At 39.9% G+C, this 13293-nt stretch overlaps 1 protein-coding gene across 3 annotated transcripts in view; it reads left to right on the plus strand.

The window, feature by feature from the left end:
- The window catches only part of Wnk3 (WNK lysine deficient protein kinase 3), a 201598-nt gene that overhangs the window by 146916 nt on the left and 41389 nt on the right, over positions 1 to 13293 (plus strand). For 2 of the 3 annotated variants that reach the window (XM_029554370.1, XM_029554371.1), the window contains 3 exons: positions 605 to 695; positions 1228 to 1355; positions 2689 to 3290. In XM_029554370.1, the coding sequence (XP_029410230.1) occupies positions 605 to 695; positions 1228 to 1355; positions 2689 to 3290 (821 nt within the window). Of the gene's footprint in view, positions 1 to 604; positions 837 to 1227; positions 1356 to 2688; positions 3291 to 13293 lie in introns of all 3 variants that reach the window. The other variant, XM_029554369.1, reaches the window with a different exon arrangement.

Consider the following 13293-nt stretch of genomic DNA (forward strand, 5'->3'; position numbering starts at 1 on the left):
CCATAACTCTAGTCTCAGGGGATCTGACACCATCTTCTGACCTCCAAGGGCATTGCATGACATGGGTGCACTTACACACATGCAGGCAATACACTCATACACATAAAATGAAAGTAATAATAATTTTTTTTTAAAAAATGAATATTTTTAGCCAGGTGTGATGGTGCACACCTGTGATTCCATCCCTTAGGAGATCAAGACAAGAGGATTAGGAGTTCAAGGCAAGCCTCTACTAAATAGAGAATTCAAAGCCAGCCTTGGTTCCATACAACTCTGTCTTAAATGAACAAAAAAATTATTATTTTTAGTTAGTTGGCACATAAAAAAGAAATAACTTATTTTAAATTTCAGGTTTTAAAGTTAATGTAATGATGAAAATACTCTGGCATTGAAATTTAATATTCTCTTATTTCATCTGGTCTGAATATTTCAAAAGAAATGGCAAGGCTAGTTTCAGTCTGATATGGTACTATTAATGCGATAATGCATAGTAACTACTTTTGGTTAGGATTAATCCATATAACAAACTGTAGTATGCCAAAAAAAAACCTTACCTTATCTAAATGATTATCACTTTGTTTTTCTTATTTTTTGTCTCCATTAGGAGATGTCCCCAGATGCTTCACTTCCAGGGGGTCCAGAAGCCTATCCCGCTGCTGTGTCAAGTGATGGAACCATTCATCTGCAGACAGGAGGTGGATATTTTGGCCTAAGCTTTACTTGTCCTAGTCTCAAAAATCCTATTAGCAAGAAATCCTGGACTCGCAAATTAAAAAGCTGGGCATACAGGCTACGGCAGTCAACCAGCTTTTTCAAGAGATCAAAAGTCCGTCAAGGTAGTGTGCTTACAGTCAGGGACATAGACTAGGTAACATCACTTTTCATCTACTTTTATTTTTGTCGTTCATATACAAATCTTGCCACTTTTTCCACACAGCACATGTATGTAACATGCCCCATTAATGTCATTGCCATTTTATTTTTTCCTTTTGTAACTAATTTGGTTTTCCAATTATTCATTTCATATAGATACTAAGTCTCGGGATAAATCTTGCAATGTCTGCTTTAGAGTTAGGGACTTAAACAATGTTGCTTATTACATTAACACTTTTTATTATCTAGCAAGGGTAAAGATTTTCTACTTTTCTTCGTTTTGGGTAATATAAACAAATTTAGTCTTAAAAAACAATTTTCTCTTTTCTGCTTACAATTTCACAAAACTTACAGTGGAAACAGAAGATAAAAGAGCAATCACTCCTGATCCCGCTCACCTGACACGAGAGTCCTCATCTGATACTAGGGCTTTGAGTAGATGTAAAGTGATGAGTGGATCATTTCAGCGGGGTCGGTTCCAGGTTTGTGTCTTTGGTTGAATCCTTATGTATCCTTATAATTGAATCCTTGTAAAAGGAAACAGTGGGACTGGAGATACAGTTCCATAGTAGAATGTTTGCACATCATCTCTGAGACCCTGGGTTCTATCTGCAATGTCATAAAAAAAGTGACAGCATTTAAAATTTGTTTCATAAGTGATAGTTTAAGTGTAGATCTTTTCATATTTAATTTGTTAAACTTGGATAAATCTCCTCAGCATATGAAGCTATTATTAAAGGTAAATCCAAAGAATATGGGGAGTTTAGTAGTTGCAAGAGAGCATAGAAATAAATCATCAATTTTTGGTTTTTGGAGGGTCTTCATTTTTTTATTATTTTTATTTTATGTGTATGTGTGTATTGCCTGTGTGTAGGTAAGTACACCCGTGTTGTGCAATGCCCGCGGAGGTCAGAAGAGGCTGTTGGATCCCCTGGGACTGGAGTTACGGACAGTTTTTAGCTGCCACATGGGTGCTGGGATTCGAACCCCGGTCTTCTACAAGAACAACCAGTGTTCTTAACTGCTGAGCCATCTCTACAACTCCTTAAATATTGCTGGGATTTGAACCCAGGTCTTCTGCAAGAACAACCAATGTTCTTAACTGCTGAGCCATCTCTCCAGCCCCTAGGGTCATCATTTTTATTAATTTAATTTTGTGTCCTTTTTAAATAGTTTTTAAAATATTTTATTTATTATTTATTTTATGTGTACAAGTATATTGCTTGTATGTGTGTAAGTGCACCCATGTTATGCAGTGCTCAGGGAGGTCATAAGAAAGTATCAAATTCCCCTGGAACTGGACTTATGGATGGTTGTTAGCTGCCATATGGGTTCTGAGAATCAAACCCGGGTCCTCTGTAAGAGCAGTCAGTGCTCTTAACCACTGAGATATCTCTCCAGCCCAAATCTCGGCATTTTTAATAGTGGGATTTTGACTAATATAAAGTCATTCTATCCAAGGATCCCCAGTTGAAAGACCTAACGTGGGCAATATAAGGGTTTTTGTTGTTTGGGGGGGCGCGGTTGGTATTTTTGGTATATTTGAGACAGGGTCTCCCTGTAGCCCCAGCTGACCTAAAACTCCCTATGTTGACCAGGCTGGCCTCAAACTCACAGAGATCCACCTGCCTCTGCCTTCTGAGTGCTGGGATTAAAGGCGTGCACCACCACACCCAGCTATGGGCAATATAAGTTTTGATATTACCAAATATATGTATATCACAGCAGACTTTTCATTTGTGTGTGCTGAGTTTCTTTATAAGATTTCCCTTTTAATTAAGTGGAGCCAGAAAAGTTTGCCTTTTTATATCTCAGGTGATTACAGTTCCTCAGCAGCAGTCAATGAAAGTAACATCTTTTGGAGTAGAACATAGACCAGTATTCGAGGAAACAGCAAACCAGTCTAGTGAACAAGATAAAGCCTTTGCTGAAGCTGCAACATCTCAGTTGGTCGAAGTGGAACCTGCCATGCACAATCCTAAAGCTTCAGTTTCTTGTTGGAAATTACGAACTCTTTATGAAACTTTTAAAGAAGATAAAGGAGATCCTGAACAAGGTGACATCTTCTTATCTTGTGAGACCAGTATATCTTCAATGACTACAGAAAAGAAATTGGAAGGAACTTCAACCACAGGAAGTAGTGGAGCTGAACTGTTAGATAAAGAAAAAGAGGAACTAACTCCTGGGAAACAGCCCCATTCTGATAATGACTTTTCAGCCACTCTTGCTGGTCATGGAAAGTCAGTGACAAAAACTGGTCCAGAGAGCGATCAGTGTTTACCACTCCATGAAGAACAAGCATATGCTCAAGTACAGAGTTCACTCTTCTATTCTCCATCTTCCCCAATGAGCAGTGATGATGAATCAGAAATTGAGGATGAGGACTTGAAAGTGGAGCTTCAAAGATTACGAGAAAAGTAAGGACACTTTGTCTTCTGTAGCAAATCTAACTATTCTGAATTTTTTAGAACTTAATATTTGCTTTGTAGTAAATTTAGAATTGGTGGCATTTTATTTTGTATTTTATTTATTATTTTAAATTTTTATGTGTATGAGTATATTGCCTGCATGTAGGTAGGTGCACCCATGTTGTGCAGTATTCACAGGGGTCAAAAGAGGCTGTCAGATTCCCCTGGAACTGGAGTTATGGACAGTTGTTAGTCGCCATGTGAGTGCTGGGAATCAAACCCAGGTCCTCTGCAAGAGCAGCCAGTGTTCTTAACTGCTGAGCCATTTCTCCAACCCTGATTGGTGACATTTTAATGATGAAAATTTTTCTATGACTAAAACTATAATAAATGCTGATGTAAGACATTTACAAGTGCTAAAATCATATACAAATAATTTCATATTTAAAAGAGTAGTTATACTTGATTATTTAACAAAATGATTTAATTATATTGACTTTTCTTTTGTGGGGGGCAGAGTCTCACTGCATAGCCCTAGCTGTTTTTTGCTTTTTGAGACAGGGTTTCACTATGTAGCTACCTCAGGTCAGGTTGGCCTCAAACTTGTAGAGCTCCTCCTCCTGACTGCTGGAATTACAGGTATGTGCCACCATATGTTGGTCTCTATGTGTTTTCAATCTTTGTCCTTTAGAATTTTGGGGTTAAGATTTTTCAACTATCCTTATTATATAATTTGATTAGTAGGTATTTAATTTTTATAGTCAAAGAGAATAATTCATCTTCCTTAGGAAAATTAAGCTCTTTCCATGACCAAGCTTGTTATTTGATGAATGGGATCATCATCTTTTACTAATGATACTATAGTAATATAAATATGTTTTATCATGCAGGATGCTGTTTTGTATATGTTGTTTTCTTTCTTTTTAAAAAATATTTTACCTATTATTATTTTTAATTTTGTGTGTATGAGTGTATTGCCTGCGTGCATGTAAGTGCACCAGTGTTGTGCAGTGCCCACGGAGGTCAGAGGAGGGAGTTGGATCTCCTGGAGCTAGAGTTACAGACAGTTGTTACTTGCAATGTGGGTTCTGGGAATTGAACCCAGATCCTCTACAAGAACAGCCAATGCTCTTATCCACTGAGCCATCTCTCTAGTCCCTTGTTTTCTTTCTTAAGATTTATTCATGCTGGACATGGTGGCACACACCTTTAATCCCAGCACTTGGGAGGCAGAGGCAGATGGATCTCTGTGAGTTCGAGGCCAGCCTGGTCTATATAGTGAGTTCGAGGCCAGCTGGGAGGGAGACCCTGTCTCAAAAAGACCAAAAAAAAGATTTATATATTTTTATTTATGTGTATATGTTTGTGCCTGCATGTCTGTATGTTTACCACATGCATACAGGTGCCTCAGAGATCGGAAGAGGACATTGGATTCCCTGGAACTAGAATTACAGGTGGTTGTGGGCTAACTGACGATATAGGTGCTGGCAATTGAATTCAAGTCCTCTGGAAGAGAAATACACACTCTTAACCACTGAGCTATCTCTCTAGCCCCTGTTTTGTTTTCTTTTTTGTTTTGTTTTGAGACAGGATCTCATATTTCCCAGACTGACCTGGAACTTACGATATAGCTGAAGATGATCTTGAATCCTTTTGCCTCTACTTCCCTAGTGCTAGAATTACGGGCATGCACCACTACACCTAGCATGTTGTTTTGTGTTCAATTTTATGAGTTAGGTCATAGTTTTAAGAAATTAGTATTATTTCTTTACAATTCTGTACATATAGCTCAAAATACAAAAGGTACAAAAGAATAACCACTCAATTCTCCCTCACACCACTGCACCTAAGCCACTCAGTATTTTTTGCCAGAGTCAACAGATACTACTTGTTTCTAGTATATCCTGAGTTAATCTGTGTACACACAAATATATGCGTGTTTGACTTTTCATTCTCCCATAGACAGTAACTGTATTAGTTATTTGTCTTTTTTCTATGACACAATACCTGACAAAAGCAACTTAAGGAAGTGAGGATTTATTTGGGCTTACAGTTCTAGGTAAAGTGCATCATGGCAGAGAAGTCATGGCAGTAGGAGTTTGAGGCAGCTGGTTACATTGCATCCCCAGTCTGGAAGCAGAAAGCAATGAATGCTCATGCTCAGTCCCCCCCTTCCTCCTCCTCCCTTCTTTCTCCTCCTCCCTTCTCCCTTCTTCTCCCTTCTTCTTCTTCCTTCCTCCAGTAGGATGGGTCTTTTCACTTCACCCTAAATCTATATAATCCCACACAGACATACTCACAGGGATTCTAGGTACTGTCAAATTGCTAATCAATATTAGCCATCATAGTCTACCTCTCACCAACTCAACACCCATACATATCACTTTTAAGCCATAACTTTTTACCTCTTGTCCCCTGCCGGTGCCAGCCAGCCAAGACAGACAGTACCTGAAAGGGGGAGTGAAGATTGAAATAAAAAACAAGAGACAGAGAAAAGATACTTGGGAGGACTGTCAGCAGAGACTGCAGCCCCGGTTTATTTTAGCTCCGCCTTTTTATACAGAAGAACCTCAGAGATAGCCACCATTTGCTTAGCTCAATTAGTTTCAAAAGCTTTTTTTCCCACCTGTATCTGAGGGTCAAAGAGAGGTCAAATACTTGTGAACTCCACCATATAAACACATTCCTCCTGACTTGGCAGATTAGGTATTGGTGTGCAAGACACAAACTCTAAGTAACAAGCAAGCCTGCCACAGCTCAATGTACATAATTGGCTCATAATTGGATGAGCTTATATCAATAGCTCCCAACAGTCCCCATAATGTAAAGTACATTCAGTCCAACTTCAAAAGTCCCCCATAGTCTTGAGACTACAGGGATGGCTCAGGGGTTAACAGTGTTCACTGCTCTTGCAGAGGTCCTGAGTTTGGTTCTCAGTACTTATATTGGGTGGTTGACAACTGCCCATGACTCCAGCTCTTAGGGAGATTGGACACCTCTACCCTCCATGGGCAACTGCACATACATGCAATACTCACATACACATAGTTAAAAATAAAATGAATCTTTTTAAAAAATTCTTCATAGTCTTTAACAATTCTCACGCTGTTTAAAAGTCTAGAGTCCAAGTCTCATCCCAGACTCAAGGCAATCTCTTAATTATGAGCTCCTATAAAATGAAAATCCAAGTTGCATGCTTCTACAATACAATGGCACAAAATAAACATTCCCATTCCAAAGAGAAGAATTGGGGCATAGCAAGGAATAAGAAGACCAAAGCAAGACTGAAAGCCAGCAAGACAAACACCAAATCCTGCAGTCTCATCTCTGTCACCCGGGACTCTTGGTAAAATCATCTGGGCTCCAAAATAACTTGGATAACCCTCTCCCATCTTTACCACTACATATACAACCTTTCTCTTGGGCTGGCACCAGTGTATACCTTCCACTTTCCTTGGTGAACATCCCATGGCCATAGAAACTCAAACATCCTAGGGTCTCCCTGGCAGCTGAAGTTTCACCTTCACAGCCTGACACAGTAGCCTCTCAGGCCTCCTTGTGGAAATTCTGATCCTACCATATATTATATGGCCTCAGTGATTTGTCTGGAACCATGATTCAAGGACCTGTGACCACCTCAGTCTTGTATCTTTCATGCCTCCCAATCACTATCACATGAACAAGATGGTTAAGTCTGCTGCTAGCTTGATATGGATCCTGGCTCCTTGAACATAGTTGAACCAGCTTCTGTATCCTGACTGTGAGGAAGAACTTCCCTAGCCATTTTGTTTCAAGGAGCAAGGAACCACGCTCAGCTGCATTCTTACTTTAGGCTCTCTATTTTCAAATTAATTTGCATTTTCATAAGATAGAACCTTTGATAGGTAGAGTCTTACACTCAGAATACCTCTCCTGTTTTCCCAGTGCAAAGTGCCAGATTTGTCTGTAATGCTGCTATTCTCTTGAACAGTTATAGTTACTTTATTGCTTGAACTTTTTTTGTGTGAAACTTTAAACTTGCTCATATACCTTTCCTCACCAAACTTTATACTTTTCTTATCTTTTTGCTCCCCTTTTTACTCTCCCTCAGTATAGACCTAGATAAGAGTACTACTAAGCAGTAGCTATGCCATATCCTGAATGCTTTGCTGTTTTGAAATTTCCTCTACCAAAGAAATTAGTCAATTACTTTTTTTAATTAAAACAAGCAAGCTCTTAAAGAGCTATGGGCAGACTCCAACCAGACTCTTAGCCAAAATATTCCAGTTTCTGCTTAAGTCCTTATTTCCATTGCAGTGCCCACGGAGGACAGAGAGGCTGTTGGATCCCCTGGAACTGGAGTTACAGTCAGTTGTTAGCTGCAATGTGGGAGCTGGGATTCGAACCCAGGTCTTCTGCAAGAACAGCCAGTGTTCTTAACTGCTGAACCATCTCTCCAGCCCCAGTCAATTACTTTTTAATTCAGCCTCACAGAAGTTCTTAGGACATAGACAGAGTGCAGCCAGATTCTTTGCCATAAAATAACCTGAATGACTTCTAGCCCAATAGAGACCCTCTGAAACAACATGAACCATGCCTTCACAGTCTGCATTTCTCTCAGCATTCTTGTATTCCAAGTTCCCACCAAAATGGCCCCATTAAGCTTTGATTATACTATTCAAGGGCTTTTCTAGCCCACAGTTCAAAACTCTTCCACATTCGTCCTGCCAACTAGATCCAAAGATCTAAGAACCACATGATCAGGTTTATCACAGCAATGATCCCATTTCTCAATAGCAGTTTTCTGGATCAGTTATTTGTCATGTTCTTGCAGCAGAATATCTGACAAGAGAAATTAAGGGAAGGAAGAGTTTGTTTTGGCTCACAGTTGAAGTAATGACTGATAGTGATTAGCTCTGTTTCTCCCTTTTCTTTGCCCAGAAGTTAGATTGTATCTTCCTCTCTCAATTAACCTAATCTGAATAATCCCTCACAGCCATGCCCAGAGTCTTGTCTCTTAGGGAATTCTGGATCCTGTTAGGTTGGCCATCAATACTAACCATCACAGTAACTTACACCATAGACTATTATTTTTTCTTTTCACCATTTCAGTTTATCTTGGATCTAAGTCTACATTATTCTGGTTTTTTTTTAGTTCTCTATTATTCTATTAGACATACAGTTTCATATATCATTACTCTCCATTGATAATCCTACACCTTTACTTTAAAAGTTGAGTGAGGCATGATAGTTGTGATCTACCTTCCTCAGCCCCCCCAGCTACTGAGGAGACTGAGGCAGGTAGATCACAACTTCAAGGCCTGATTGAGCTACAGAGCCAGTTCAAGGCCAGAATGGGCATCTTAACTAGATCTCATCTCAAAATAAAAATAAAAACAAAGGACGGAGGTTATAGTTCAGTGGGACAGTGCTTGTCTTATATGTGTAAGGCCCTATTATCAATCCCCAGTAACACAAAATAGTTTAAAACAGCTATAGTAATTTTTGCATATGCCTTAAGAATTTAATTTCCTGTTCTGGTACTTGAACAACTTGAATACAGAGAGAGTCATAGAGGAGATACAAATATAAGTACAGAAAATATTGGATTTTACTGAGATCTTACATGCTCGGATATTGTTCTACTTGAATGCTATGTTTAATCCTTCAAAAACTAAAGCAGGGTAAAAACCCTTAGAGATTTCTCAATTTTAAGGCCTTGCCACGGGAGAAAAATAAGTCATTCAGACTTCAAACCTGGCCTTTGTATGAATGAAAATTATAATATTTTCTCTACAACTTATTTATATGCTTTTTTTTACTGGAGCTTTGGAAAGTATACTTAGGAAAGTATAATTTAAACCTTCATCACTAGAAGTGGGGCTATGGATGATGCAGTTCCGTTACAGAGTTCTTGCCCAGCACATAGAGAAGACTTTGGGTTCAATACCAAATACCATCAGAAAACAACAAACAGCAAAATTACTGCCACCACCACAACAAAAGCTTCTGTGTTTTACTTTTAAAATTGGATTGACAAGGGCCTGGAGAGATGTCTCAGAGTTTAAGAACATTGACTGTTCTTGCAGAAGACCTGGGTTTGAATCCCAGCACCCACACTGCAGCCAACAACTGTCCGTAACTCCAGTTCCAGGGGATCCAACAGCCTCTTCTGTCCTCCACAGGCATTGCACAACATGGGTGAACTTACCTACATGCAGGCATAACACTCATACACATAAAATAAAAATAACAAATAAAAGTTTTAAAAAATGAATCAACAAGAAGGCTCAACAAATGAAAGCACTTGCCATACAAACCTGACAATCTTAGTTTGATCCCCAGAATCCACAGTGGAAGAAGAGACTCCTGAAATTTTTCATTTGACCTCCATATGTACACCATGGCACATGCCTCCCCCCACACAAACCATACATATACACAATAGTAATACATACAGTAAATTTTTAATTAAAATATACATGTATATGTTTTTCATTACATTATATATTTCAATTTTACTATATATTCAGTATACTGATATTTTTATGATAAAATAGTTATTTTTAAAGTGCTTTAATATTTGTGATGATAGTACTCTATTTCTGTTTTATGGAGTATTAATTTTTATTGTTTGAGATATGGTCTTGCCCTGTAACTCAGGCTGACCTCAGATTTGAAAATTTTCTACTGCCTCAGACTGCTGCGTATTGAAATTTAATAAATCCTTTAAATCATTCTGAAAAGATTGTTGGCTTTTATAGCTGGCTGTATTGGTTATGAGTACTTGATTTTGAATGTGAAATACAGATTTTCATATCTTCATATAAGCCAAAAACTGGAACGGATTTTTAAAAACATTTATTCTGTCCTCATTTTTTGTAAAGATAGGGTCTCACTACACAGCTCCCCGCCACACACCTCCAGTGTGGGGGTTGAATCCCGCAACTTGTGCATGCTAGGCAAAGGCCCTACTTTTATAAATCAACTGACTAGGGTCCTTTTGTTCTACTCTGATAGTAACTGTGGATAGGAATGGAAAAGCTGGTCTTTGGCATCTTTTGTATCCTTACAGTTTGATAATAGTGTGCTGAAGGAGCCAGGCAGGTTACAGCTCCAAAATGTTATAGCTAACATTGTGTAGCAGCTAACATTGCAGCTTATGGCAGCCTTAGCCCTTGACAGTAGCCAGCTCCCAGCCTGGGGTGTCTGAGACCCTTGACCCTCAAAGCTTGACAGCTCTCTGGAAATGAAGTAACCAGAGCCTGAAGTTTCTCTTCTCTGAGTATTTATAGGCTTTATTCTTTCTTCAGCTTCAACTCTTTTTCCTACTGCCACCATCCCCGTAGTAGTTCCTGCTGCCCTCACTCTCCAACTGTTGAGCTACCTCTTCACCTGTCAAGCAGTTGGCTGCCTTGCTGAATTTGTAACTCAGCCTGCTCACAACCAAACTCTGCCTCTTCTTCAGCTGTCAAGCAGCCAGTTGCCTCACCAGTTTTGTACCTCAGGTCTGTTGACTAATCTGCTGTCACTTCCTCTGCTGTCACTGCCACTCTGCTGTCTCTTTCTTTGTGTTACCACCATAGCCCATGCTACTAAAAGTAGGCAAGACCAAACTACCCAGGAGAAGCTTTATATTGGACCTAATGTTACACCAGGAAAGGTAACACAGGAGGGTGTCTCCCAACTGACTCAACAAGTGAGTCTACACCTCTGTATATACCCAGAGGGGTATTTGGACCAACCAATCACTGCATATGTTACTCAGCATGGTCTCTTTAGCAACAGATACAGCATTCCCGTGGGAGGCCACCAGGGGAGTTACCCTCTGTGGCCTAGGAGGAAAGGATTGCAGGATCATCTAGAGGAGTTCTTCATAGCAAAAGTCTAATACAAACTGCTTAAAACAGTCCTAGCTGTGGGTGAACCTCTAGGAGCCACAGCAATTAGCTGAGCTCATTGTGTAGTTTTCTCAAGACATCCATAGAGTATTCAGAACTGCTGGTGCTAGCATTAAGGGTAGTCCAGCTTGGTGGCTGACAGTCTTTGGACTCAAAGCAGCCAGAAAAGCAAGGGAGAGTTCAAGAGCTACTAGTTAAGGAGTCATATTGTGTATTTCCTCAGTGTCTTGGCTTATTTATAGAAAAATGAACACCAAAGAGAGTGCGTAGAATAAGAACTTTAAAGAATGTATCATTAACAGTAACAATGACTTTATAATAGTGACTTTAATAGTGTTTAGTACCTGCCCAATGCCAAAGGGAATGCCTGGTCCCCTTTGGTGTTTTACAACGCCTCAGACTACATTCCTAGCCCTTCAGTGTCCTTTTGACATTATGGTTTGTTCTCAGTTTTTGATTCCAGGATAATGAGGCCAAAAGCCCAACAAAAATGAGCTGAGTTTCAACCTAAAGTATTTTGAATAATATATACTTATGGGGTTTTGCATTAAAAGTGATATGTAGGATGGTATTCAAATTACAAAATGAAGAAGCAAACCTAAAAACTGCTTACACCTCTCGGGGCTGGAGAGATGGCTCAGCGGTTAAGAACACTGACTGTTCTTGCCGAGGACCCGGGCTCAAATCCCAGCACCCACATGGCAGATAACAACTGTCCGTAACTCCAGTTCCAGGGTATCCAACAGCCTCGTCTGTCCTCCGTGGGCATTGCATGACATGGGTGCACTTACCTACATGCAGGCATAACATTCATACACATAAAATAAAAAATAATAGTAAATAAAATATTTTTTTAAAAACTGCTTACACGTCTGTATTAGTCAGGGTTCTCCAAAGAAACAGAACTGGTAGAATGAATATCAGCTTAGCTCACAGGATAGAGTCCGAGTAGTCCAACAATGGCTGCACCACACTGGAGAGGCCAAGAATCCGTAGTCGCTTAGTCCACAGGGCTGGATGGCTCAGTAGTCCCAATCTGGCGCTGAAGGTCTGACAAATTCCAAAAGATCAGCTAGTCTTCAGTCTACAGTAGCAAGACGAATTTACCAGCGAGAGAGAAGGCAAGCAGCAAGAAGCCTTGCGTTCTCTTCTGCCTTGGCCTTTTATACCGGCTGCCATCAGAGGGTAACACTGACATTTAGAGTGTGTCTTCCAGCTTCAGATGATCCAATCAAGAAGATCTCTTTCATTTCAGTTAATCCCAGATTCAGTCAAGTTGACACCCAGGATTAGCCATCACAAGTCCACCCCTTGTCAACTTGACACCCAATAGCATCTCTCTATGTCATGCTTAATTTTCAAATGAAAACAATGTTGAGGTCATAATTCACCTAACATAATATGGTGATAAGGTCTTCGAGGAATGCTTAGTCCTTTAGTGTCTCAAACCCAATATAATCGTACAGGTTCACAACACTTAACCACTTAACACTTACCTCAATTACACATTCAAAAAAGAATAACACAAGTATAGGACAAAAATACTCATGTCAATTACAATCCACGTTTCTGCAACTGGTCACGTGGCCTAAGTTGGTATTTGTAACTACCTTCCTCTACAACCCATTCTGTATTTCCTCCACCATCAGCAAGAACCTCTGCAGGTCTTAGGTCTTTCCCTGGAGGAGTGACCCATACTTTCATCCCTGAAGGGTCTGGGCCATTTGTTGTCCTGTCTGGATTGGGTTGTTGCAGTTTCCCCTTGACAGGACATGGTAATACCAAAAGTCGCCCTAAGGAATCTCCTGCCTTCCAAATATAATCTTCATTACCTCCATTGTGGAGAACAAGTCCAATTTCCCCCTGGTAGTCTGGGTCAATCACCCCTCCTAATGCTGTTTTTCCTTTCTTAGCCTGCTGACTTGAGGGCATCAGAAGCCCAAAGTGTCCAGGGGGAAGTCTTAGCTTCCAGTTCAATGGAATGTTTGTTGTCTCTCCTGGCAGAAACACTCCCTCTTCTGGAACCAAAACAGCCAAGCCAGTAGAGTGCAAAGTCGAGAGTACGGGAAGCAAAAATTTTTGTAGAGGGTCACCAGGGGTGATAGTGAGTGGAACCATTCCCACTTCCACCC

The sequence above is a fragment of the Nannospalax galili genome, unplaced genomic scaffold, assembly GCF_000622305.1.
Source record: "Nannospalax galili isolate Female #2095 unplaced genomic scaffold, S.galili_v1.0 scaffold225, whole genome shotgun sequence".
NCBI lineage: Eukaryota > Metazoa > Chordata > Mammalia > Rodentia > Spalacidae > Nannospalax > Nannospalax galili.